The sequence below is a fragment of the Macrosteles quadrilineatus genome, unplaced genomic scaffold (assembly GCF_028750875.1).
Source record: "Macrosteles quadrilineatus isolate MER2022 unplaced genomic scaffold, UCM_ALF_1.0 Scaffold_5__1_contigs__length_97177068, whole genome shotgun sequence".
NCBI lineage: Eukaryota > Metazoa > Arthropoda > Insecta > Hemiptera > Cicadellidae > Macrosteles > Macrosteles quadrilineatus.
In genome coordinates this window covers 51,048,948-51,060,894 of record NW_026542598.1, presented here as the reverse complement: position 1 = coordinate 51,060,894, position 11,947 = coordinate 51,048,948, and the positions used below count along the sequence as shown (strand labels likewise).

The 11,947-nt window shown below is 35.5% G+C and overlaps 1 protein-coding gene across 1 annotated transcript in view; it reads right to left on the bottom strand.

The window, feature by feature from the left end:
- Nucleotides 1–3,672: 3,672 nt before the first annotated feature.
- The window catches only part of LOC128995101 (serine/threonine-protein phosphatase 6 regulatory subunit 3-like), a 62,609-nt gene continuing 54,334 nt past the window's right edge, over nt 3,673–11,947 (bottom strand). Inside the window, exons 16-21 of the mRNA XM_054420000.1 lie at nt 10,818–10,927; nt 9,747–9,947; nt 8,551–8,620; nt 7,584–7,661; nt 6,323–6,451; nt 3,673–4,143 (exon numbers count right to left, since the gene is read on the bottom strand). Coding sequence (XP_054275975.1) covers nt 4,068–4,143; nt 6,323–6,451; nt 7,584–7,661; nt 8,551–8,620; nt 9,747–9,947; nt 10,818–10,927 — 664 coding nt within the window. The 3' untranslated portion in view covers nt 3,673–4,067. The remainder of the gene's footprint in view (nt 4,144–6,322; nt 6,452–7,583; nt 7,662–8,550; nt 8,621–9,746; nt 9,948–10,817; nt 10,928–11,947) is intronic.

Genomic DNA, 11,947 nt, shown 5'->3' with positions numbered 1-11,947 from the left:
ACATTGTGAATTGGCTGTTCCAAACCATTGCCATGTTGCAATAAACTATGTCTTGTATCTACAAGACACTGTATCATATTATGTATACTAGTACCTCCGAATAAATGTATTGTAATTTTTATTTCTGGTCACTGTCAGTTCTAAACATTATTTTCACTACACTACTATGAGTTGAGCTGTTTTCGTTGGGTTTACAACCTGCGAAACATCATATTTTCAACAGCTGTCTATTGTTTACTACCGAAAGCAACATTATTTACAACCGAAAAATTTTCACTGTCAACCAACAACTTCTAATATTTGTTATTGTTTTATCAACTGTTAAAATTTTTCAACAACTAAAGTAAATATTAACTTAAAATTGAAGGCATAACCTAAAAAATTCTATGAGTTTGGTAATAAAGAAAATTATTATTCTTTGTAGTGTAGCGAAAAGTAACGTTCAAAACACTAGTAAAAGTGGGTCTATACATATTCTCGGCCATTTAAAGTGCTCGCACTTCAAACATGGTCTCAAATATGTGACTCACTTTCTACTCTTGTTAAAAAATATGCTATTTCAGGTATGACTTTGGTTTGAACCTGAGATATTTCCAAAAAGAGTTAAGAATGGTTTTGACCAGAAATAAACATCTGTTATCATTGTCGCCTTGGCGTTGTAAAAATATTGTATAAGTGTTTGTAGAGTCGGTTGAAATAAAAAACCTTATAATTCCAAATATGTTATAATTTCCTATAACTAGTCATATTTCCTTTCGCTTTTCTAACCATCTTCACCAATGAACCTTTAGCCTTTAACTAATTTTACAATTATAACAATGAGCATAACTTCTTTTGAGACCGTACACCTCTTTATAGAGAGGGCAAGGTTTATTCCGTAAGTTTGAAAGTCACCAATAGCAGCTTACTAGTAGTATACCTCATTCACCGTCAAATCCAGATCCCTTTAATCACGAGATCCTCTTGGCAATCATTTCCATGGCTTATTGTAGCTTTTAACCTCATACAAAAAAATCAAATGTACTAGTCAACGTATCATGTAGGCCTATTATTGAACAAACTATTAACTAGTATATTTCAGGTACAACAATAAAAATTTCTAGGTAAATTAACTTATGGTTCTCCCCAACGATCACATAAGACCATTCTTCCTTCGGTAAATAAAATTGAGAAATAAGTCTGTTATGTTAAAGCATTGACTTGATTGGATACTCAAAGGTTAAAGCTGTGCTTACACCGGCCACTGTCTGAATTGTAATTTAATACATTTTCATTAAGTTTTATCTGCCTTCTTTATACCTCACTCTGATTTTTTAAGTTTTTATTAGTTTTCTAGAATTACTATTTTCATATCCCCACATCTCACACAGAATCGTTTTCGCCTTCGTTAGAATATATTATAACTTCACCAGTGTCACAAAGCCCAACTAAAGTCGTTAACCGACTTGCGATTAAGCGTACAGTACATGGAACGCTTGATTTAGAGCCCCATTAGCAAATGAGAAGCAGGAGAATAAGAGAATAAGTTATGTCATAATCTTGCAGACGACACCGCATACATATTCATGTCGGTGTAATGCCTTAATGTTGTAATGCCGCCTCATTAATTTAGCTAACTGCCGCCGCCACCGCTGATCCATTGTTTCTTGGTGCCGGAACAGACTAAATTTGTTCCGGGAGCTCAATCAGGGTGGATTCCGTCGCCTAAGTTAAGTTCAAGATTGAGAGTAGTAAACTTGCTTCGGAACTAAGAGATAAAAACAGAAACCTATAGATAGATCAATTGTGTTGAAGAGTGCAAGCATAGATAATAAGTTATTTTAAATAAACATTCTATGGTGCGAATAAGTAGATTATCGATGTATGAGGTGTAAGGGTGTATACGGATCATCTACTTACTAATTACCTGTTGTGTCATTATGATAGGGGCAAGGGGCATGTTAACTTTTATTTTAGCTTGCAAAACATTAATTGATCGAACCTTGGCTAACGAATCTTTCGTGAAACTAACTGCGTAAAAAATTAAGATGTTTTCAAGCCTCATCATACAAGTTCTAACCGAGTTTGTAGGAAGTTCTAAAGCGGCAATGTCAAGTCGAGGCGCCATGCGCCAGCCTATAATGAGCCATAGTCAGGCGCGCCACACGCCACATTGACTTGTACGCCCTCGCCTCGCCTGTCTGTCTGACGTAGTCACGGCAACTTCCTTCCGGTCACGTGGCCTGACTCACTGCCACGGCCGCCATGATAACACAACTACTTTATAATTGGCGCGCAGCATACTATAAAAAGATATAAAATTACTATGATTGGGCTGAGGATCAATCGTTTCAGAATACGGCGTGGTCAAATATAACTTAGAAAAGCGTAGATTTAATATGATTAAGGAAAACATTTAAAAAATATGAAATCATAGTAAATGTGAAAGGAAATTCAAATAGGCGTACATTACGAAACCATTAAATAAAAATGAACTTATTCAGAACATGTCTAATCCTATGATCACCATGAAATTGCTACAAGCTAGCTACAGGAGACTCCCTCTTATGAGGACACTTTTTAACCGGACTACACTTGGCAGGTGTGATACAAGGGACTTTTTTTTATTCTCCCTCTTACTTAATGGTTTACTTTATTACAAAAATGTCATAAAATTTACAACCAATTTGAGTAGCATGGACCACAGGGAATTAAGGTACAGAGGAACTATTTAATGAGTGGTGTCTAGTGGTTGGAGTCTAGGGCAAAGTCCAACACTGTCCTCTACTACAACGCTCACGGACTTACGGTAGAGCAAGGACCCTGTGTGATAGGAATTCCCACTCAGTGCTCGTCAAGAGTATATTTCTGGCACAACATACTAGAGCTGTTAGCGCATGGTTGACGGTAATTTTATAAGCAAGTTTCCTCTTTTGTTTACTTGTCTGTGGCAAAAACATACACAGTATGCATGCAGAAATATTAGCAAAATAACTGATTAGAGGTGTAACTCACAAAGAATCTGTCCATCCTGTTAGCTTCAGAGCCTTTACTCTTTATTTCTGGTTCACCTCTCTCCACCAAGTTCTACCACAGATAAGAGCTATCTACTACACTAACAACACTAATCAACCTGCCCAAGTACAATAGTTCTAAACTTAAATCTCAGATTGAAGGATATTTCAGGTCCATTGTTGTTATTGAGCAAGTGCTCAAAGGGTTAAATCCCTTAAATAAACCCTTCTTATTTAAAAGCTTGGAAACTAAATTATAATCCAGCAACTGAAGTTTCATACTTCAGATTAATATCTAACTGGTAAATTTCAAACAAAACCATACTTGATGGTATAGAGCTTTGATATATTAGTAATTACTGCTATATTTCAACCAAGCAAATGTTTGATTTGGCTTAAAGTACAATAGTCTGAACTGTACATTTTTTACTACTCAAGATATTTTTGAAGTAGTAGGGACGGATTTACATTCAATATTAATCGATGCAAGCACTCATATGCTTAAGTACTTTTGCACATAGTACTGATATGGTACTACACAGGTTGCCTTGTACAGTGGCAGAGGACGCTTCCATTTGTTCAAGGCAGTAAATTTGTAAACAACTTCAATGAACACAGTCACAATCCACAAAACTAATTCTTCACAAATGAACTGAGGGTAAATCAAAACAAACTACCGTAAGTGATAACCTCTTTACTTGTTTGCCTGTTTAAAAATAAACAATGTAGCGCTTTGCAGGGAGCATAAAAATATACAATAACCATGCAACAAGGAAAAGTGGGAACTGGAAGGGAATGGAGGTAAAAAACAAGTGTTTTGAGCACAGTTTGTGATCTATAAATCCAGTCCTATCTGTACAGAAGCTCTTCAATAAAAACAATTTATTACACTTTTATACATAACCAAATGTAAATCTCTATTCGGTAACAAATATATCGCTTCGTAACAATCGATCGACTTTCCATATTTCCTGTATAGAACAATAAAAATATTATACACAAGTGACAAACTGTCCGCGACAGTTTACAGAACAAGACACGTTGATATGCCAGGTGGGGTTGTGGTGGGGGGTATCAAACAGGCTCCACTGCAGAGGCGGGGGGCGCGGGGCTGTCTGCTACGTCCTCAGAAACGTCCTGACCTGCAGAACTGTGAAAAGCAAAGCCTCAGAAATCACAGTCTCACATAGTAACTAGAGCATTCACTTAATTATAATCATCAGGGAAAATCTTCAACTTTCACAGGTTCGTCAAAATTAAAAAAATGAATACACAAAAAAATTAAAATAGCAGCAATAGGGCCTACACCATTGCAATAAAACCACAAAGAACCTCAGTACATATTTCAATCAAAACAATGATTTGAATTAAACCAAGAGCTAATGTTCCACCTGACTTTGACTATAGTCTGTCTAAATTAATTGTGCGGTTGGAATTCAACATATGATTTTTCTATCATGGGAAATCTCCCACCCATTTACCCTTTTGTACACTGGATTCCACATAAAAGTCGTCTGTTTTATATTGCAGACAGTGGTTTTTAAAAAAGCATTTGTTTATTTTGATAAAATAAAACTAGAAGATTTTTTTTTATAATTAAAAAAGATGCGTTTTCAAATAATTGCACATACTAAAATTGTGTTTTAGTTTGGATTATAATATCTTGGCACCTTTTGACCATTTCTAATCACCACTAATCACAGGGTGTTTAGTTTATTTTCATTTAAAAATTCATGACTAATTAAAGACTTTTCAAGGCTAATTCCTGACTTTTCATGACTAGTTTTTTCAACAATTAGTGATGAGTTGATACCAAAATCTATCAATTCTCAATTCTTGATACAGATACCAATTTGTATAATTTAACCAAATTTTCGAATTCTACATTATGTCATAAAGTATTATTAAGATAAAAGGGTGTTTTTTAAAAAAAAATGCAGCATGAAATGAATGAACAATTTTAACTGGCCAATTTGGATTTTTTGGATGATGAAAATCTTCCACGACCAAGTAGACATCATCATTGACTCCCGCGGCCACAGAAACATCATCGTCGTTGTCCGGGAAATCATGAAAATTCCCTACTTATATATCAAAATAAAGACCAAATCCCGACTTTTCAAGACCATTTTGAAATTCAATACTAATGCCCGAATTTCCGGGCTTTCCCCCGACTACTAGACCCTGTAATAAAGTAAACTCAGACTTAATAGCATCAAACTGCACGAAATACCATCAGAATAATGACAATGTTAATTAAGCCACTACATGTAAACAAAGTGACACCTGTTCTAAAATTATGAACAGTAAGGCTAGGCGCACACGAGCGATTATTTTGAGGCGACTATTTCATCGGCCGATCTGTGCATCATGTACCTATTTGAATGGAAGCGCGCACACAGGCGATCGAGAATTGCGCCGATTTTAAAATCTGGGTTTTGCCACAGATTCGTAGGCGAGGCGATTGTCGCCCGGAAATCTGTAACGTACAGGTTGTTATCAGTCCGCGCACACGGTCGACTAAAAAATCGGCCAGTCGCTTGTTGTTCTCCACAGGAGTCAGTGAACTTCAGTGTGAGTTGTGTTGTTTTCTTTGCTAAAAAAAGGCCACAGCTGTTATAATAAAAACTGAAACTTTCAACAGACATTCTATAGTAATCAAATAACATTTTACTGTCATCACGTAAAGTGTACCTATAGTTTCTAAAACTGTCGATTTAAAAGTATCTGACTTACTATCGGATGAACCCAATATTTAAGTTGTCTTCTTTTTTTCTTTGGTCTAGTTAGAAGAGCACAAACACAGGTTAATTCAACAAACCATTTTAAACGCACTCAAAAAATCCATTTCTCGACTAAAAAATCGCCACGTGTGCGCCTAGACATAAATCAAAGGCGATTTATTTTTGGCCGATTTTTTAATCAGCCGATCGAAAAATCGACCGTGTGCGCCAGGCCTAAGAATCAGCTGTAGGCTAATATGTGGTGGTGGCGGGGGCCAGGGAAAAATCAGGGAAAACTAATTTGTCCTTCAACCGCACATTAAATTCAATCTGAGTATAGCTAAATTTTTGATACAAAATATAGAGTGTCACTATTTTCAAATAGTTCACATTGCTTTAGAGCTCGTCTTGAATATTTTTTATGTTTCCCATTAGATTAGCTATTTATTTATTACTAGGATCATATTGACTGCTACATAATACAGCATGTTATGTAATTAGTTGAATAATATGCATATTTGATTGAAAAATAGAATGTTTAGCTTAGATGTTTAATACTAAAAGTTCCTGTTTTTCTCAAGGAAACTTGAGTTTAACTTGACATACCTATCACAGGGGTTTGAGGTGACGTCCTCAGTTGTGGACGTTGAAGGAGAAAGCTCCGTTGAAGGATAAAGCTCTGTTGAAGGAGAAGACTCCGGTTTATCAGCTATAAGACCCTGACTGGAAAGGAACCTAGAACCACAATATAAGCATCTCAAGGTCAATAACCTACATTGATTATTACTTGTGCTAGTAATCATTTTTTAACAACTGGAACTTACTTTGTTGTCCAGCATCCTCTGGGGGGCTGAAAGCATATGCACTAAAAGTGTTCCTCATTTTGACCTCCGATTGTTGTTGAGGGCATCTTGGAGATGACCAAAACAAATGTTGTTGCCCTACCAGCAGGTGCACAATTTGGGGGGGGGAAGTCACGCGGGGGCGCGTTCTACAACACCGCTCATATCTCGTGAACCAGAAAAAAAAAACGCGCTCTAAATGACATTTTATAACAGTAAAAATAAATATACTGTTTGACAAATTTTATGTGTCAAAACCACGTATTTGTTATATAAATCAATAGTGCATTAAGCATTTTATGAAATTACCCATTTTAGAATTTTTCTGTGGCTTTGGGCCCAAGAACAACAACTGTGCCAAATTTCAAGTCTCTGCTACATCTAGAGGCGGTCTATATTTTACATACCTGGATCAGTCAGTTATTTCTACATCCCCTTCCCTCTAAATTGTGCACCTGCTGTGTAGGCCACATCGGTCTTGGTCATCTCCAAGATGCCTTCAACAGATTCAGTGCATACTCAACCCCCCAAAGATGATTGAAACAAGTGGAGAGTTCCAAAAAAGTTCTGTTCATTATTATTATTACAATTCATTGAGAAGTATTGAGAATTTGTAGCCAATCAAGTATCATACGAGTTCGTGATGTTGTTTTAATAATTTAAATTTAATAAAATCAGGTATTATCCTAAATAATTTTTTATAAAATTTGGGAAAATATTAAATTTTCAACAAATTATTATTTTAATATGGTCCTACCACATCATTGGTTTGACTCTGGCAGAGAGCTCAAGAGTTTGGTTTTACCCAGTATATAGCTTAATTTACCTAAAAATTAAAAGGCTCTTGCACCTAACACAACTTTGATGACCATCAAGTAACTACATCCTCATCAAGAGATTCATTCAACATTCAAATTCAAACAATATTTAAAACTCAATCAATGTAATCAATGTAATGGATCATTATTTCATTCAAACCAACAAATGAATTAAACTGTTAAAAGCCAAAAATTAATACTACTCACCTAAAGTTATCAATAAGTTGTTCTTTATCTATCGATTTTGAGTCACCAGCACTAAGGCTCACGTTGGCATTGTCATCTCTGTAAACACAATGTTTGTTGAAATTCCAATACATACTTGCAAATGGGATCCGACAAAACAGAATCACACTATAATCCACCAAAAAGTAGAAGGCAAGCCAACAACCTCAGATTAAGAATCAAAAGTTAGTAGAGCTTTGTTTGGAAATGTCGAAATGTCCATAATCTGACTAATTTCAGATAAAAAGGGAAAGAATAAACTGCATGAACAAAGTACAATGGAACTTTCAAGAATAAGTGCAAGGAAGGCCACTTTGTCAGGTGACTGTAGGAAAATTAATTTTTTAACATTTAAATAAACAACATTAAATATGTTTTTTTGTTTTATGATTTTATTATATTGCTTTAAGTTTTATGTTCAAAATTTTTACGTGCTTAACGTTTTAAATGCTTTAAGTGACGTTTAAAGGATCCTCTAGAACCAAAGATTTGAACACTTTGATACAATGTTTGTAGCTAATAAAGGATTTTTAATTTAAATTTCCTACACGCAGAGATAAATTTAATTTTTTAAACTTTTTTTCATCTCACATACGGTAAAGATAAGTACAAACTCCTCTTGGTCTAAACCACAATTTGGCTGCAATTGCAGGAATTTTTTTAATGAATGAATAGTGTATCAAAAGAAAAGGCATGAAATATCAAGATTACAATTCCTTGATACCAATGGTACTACCAGTACTGAAAGTTTTGAGAATTTAGAACATCCTAATCCTTAGTTGAAGAAATTCACAAGGCAAACATTTGTAAAATTCACAGCTCAATGGTTTCATGTTTTCTCATAGTTGAAAATGTCATGGTTCATTCATAGTTTGAAGGTTTTCACGATCAGATAGGTACGCTGTTTGAAAAAATAAAAGAACACTCAGTTAATAGTAGTTGCCCTTACTTTTTATCAGGCTCACTCTCCTCTGTTGAGCTTGCACCTAGAGGTTCACTCCTGCTTTCAGCAGAAACAACTGCAACAAGAACAACTGATTTTACAAGAAATTTTTTATTTGCTTTGCCTGATATGGATACATTGATTCTCAATACAGATTCATTAAACCACAAAAATGATGACATTTCCGTGACTGAGGAAGATATTCGGGATTTTGCAGCGATCGCGGATCATGATTTTGCTGCAATCGTGGAAGATATTCATCCTGAGGCTGCGGGAGATATTTATGGTTTTGTCTGTCAGAGATGACCAGAATTTTGCCACAATCGTGGATATCATAATTAATGTTTCCATGATTGAGGAACAATATTTGTCAGCCATTGTGGAAGACAATGAAGATGTCTCCACGACCACAGGACTTGGATCTCGATATTATCCTGAGCTCGGCTTGATCGAAAATCTTAGGCGGGCACACTCCCAGTTCCAATAACATTTTTTTCATACTTGTTATATAAAATCTCTATTTACCTTAAGACATACAATTATGTATGGGTTTAGAAGGGTTTGGATTTGGATTGGCTGGTTACAATTTTTCATTGCTGACTTAACTCACTTCAAAAACACCCCAAAATTACTTTATGTAAGGGCATGACCGGTGTTAGAATCTGTATTGAAAATGTTGCGTATTGAGAATTTACTTTTTAGACATTGGTATTAAGAATCGATCAATTTTGGTATCGACAATCCTCCACCTATTACCTTTTCAATAACTTTTGCACACAGCTAGATGTACCTGTTATGTTCCATATTAGCTATTTCAAGAAACCGTTTATTCTGGCAGGTTAAGTATAAATCAATCTTGTTGATTTGTTTTGTAATTATGTTTTTAAACTCTGGTTAAGTTAAAAATATACTTGGGGTTAAAATATATAATAATAATCAATAATTATATACAAATTAAAAAAAAAAAATACAAAATGTAGTTCTTTGCATAGATTTTTTAAAGTCAAAGAACACTCACAAGTTTTTTATGGCCCATACTGACCAATAAGATCTGAGCCAGCTCACTTGTTTGTGATGTGAACTAGGCCTTAATTTACAGACAACCCTTGTCAAGTATACAGAAAATTATTTTACAATAAATAAACGTTCAAAGGATCACTGGTTAATTGTTCAAATTATATTCAAAATCAAACTCAACTGACCCATCACACTGCTAAGCTCGTTGGAGGAGGCCACTTGTTCAACAGCTTGTGTTGAAGTTGAGTTGCTGTCAAAAGTGGCACTGAAGTTGGTGTCAAAATTTGCCCAGCCTACTTCTTCGGCAGGGGTAGACTCGCCGTCGCCCCAGGGGTTGGCAGGACCTTCCACTGGCAGTGAGACAGCACTGGCTAAACTGGCCCAAGCTGGACAATCACAAGACATAGTTTGAGTCAGCAACAAATATGGATAGGTACTATACTCCGCGCCAAAGCTGGTGGCGGCTGAGGGATTAGGACCGCCAGGTAGGACTACATAGGTCGGACATGCTCACCGACCTGGCCGTCCTAATCCCTCAGCCGCCACCAGCTTTGGCGCGGAGTATAGTTATATTGATTTCTAGCAATTAATACAGGGACATTTTTGTATAGCTTTTTTTAATTTTAAAATTAATTGCTTGGTTCAGTTTGATTAAAAATTGACAATCTCTTCTTAAAACTTGATAAGAGTAGGGTGCTGGACCAGACACAAAATTTTCAGTAAAAATGATAAAATGAAAAAATAAAAAATGGAAAATGATAAAGTTTGAGACCGTTAAAAATCAGGGTAACCTGTTCAGTACTACTGTGGTAAAAGATGGTTTTAAGAGAGAGTATAAGGCCTAAAGATAATTGACAAATTATTTAACTTTAATTTAACTTTTTCACATTTCTAAACAATTTTAGTTGTAGATTCACAATAGCATAATAATTATTCAAAAACAACAAAACAGACCTGAAAATTTAAGTAAAACTAAAAGTTGAGATATTAGAGGTCATTCAGTGATCAACATTCAACGAAGAATAAGTAATGAAGCCTACAGACTTCTCTATTTTCACACCACGCTGTAAATAAAACATGTGATATTTTTGAGCCTATTTTAATTTATAAAGGGATTCTGCACATATCTAAGGGAAAATAGATTTCTAACAGTATGTGTAGATTTTCCCTGCGATGCATACAAGCTGAGAAAAAAGCTTTTCAAGAAACATGCTTGCCTATTAATATATAGATTATTCTTTGCCAGTAACACTCACGGTCAGCTGTGTCTATATCCATGTGAGCCTCTTCCCTCCCCTCTGGACCAGGTCTCTCCTCATCATCCGAACTGTTGTAGTTGGCAATCTCCTCACCTCCGTTCCACACCCTGTCACAACATATTATCAGAGTCAAACTATGTGGCAAAAATTACACTAGTAAACTGGTAGGGAATTTCCATGAGTTAGGAAGACCATGAAAGTAAAAAAGACTTAAGGTATGTTTTGCTTGGAGCGACAGGTGCGACTGAGTCGCTCAGCGATGGTCACCGAGCGGCAGTCGTGGGGTATTAGACTGTTTTGCTTGAAGCTACAACTGATTCCTGCCACCTTAAAATTGCATTACACAAGCATCATATGAATTGTAATTCAGTGTTATAAACGACCTTCTCACAGAGTAAAAATTGTATTCTGTTGATTGTATTGTCAATTAAAAAAATACAAATCCTTTGAAAAAATTAAATTTTCTCCGTTATTTGTGTTATTACTCTTTACAAATTGTGCATTTCTGTGAAGAGAATTAATTTCTATCCTTTTTGTCATTTGTTAAGTTTTATAAATCCTATGGTTTTTGAGTTATTAATCTTTGAAAAATAAAAACAACCACCATTTTGAAATGATACAAAGTAGAAACTTGATGCTTTGCGAAAATTGTTACTATTAGTCACATCACTTATCAAGTTTGAAGTAGTTACCTGACCTCAACTGGTTCCAAAGTTATAAGAAGTAATGTAAAAAATACATACATACACACACACTGACAGACGGAAAACGAAGTGAGATAGGGCATATGTTTATGCTATTTTTGGTTTGTTTTTACCTAAGGAACATTCCCACAGAGTTTTTTGAGAGAGTTTCAAAACACTCTGTATATTAAAATAACTTGTATTAGCCTGTACTAACTAAAATAATGACACCATAGTGAAAATGCCATTAGAAAAGAAATTATCGCTGAGCTACTGTCGCTCCTAACTGGAGCAGTACCCCGCGACTCCAGCTCGCGGCTCTAGCGACAGTAGCTCCAAGCTAAACAGGACTATGGAAAACCAAGAGCAGTGGCACACGACTGCCTCTTGGTGACCATTGCTATCCAAGCAAAATGTACCTTTAAGCTGTCACTCAAAATTCTT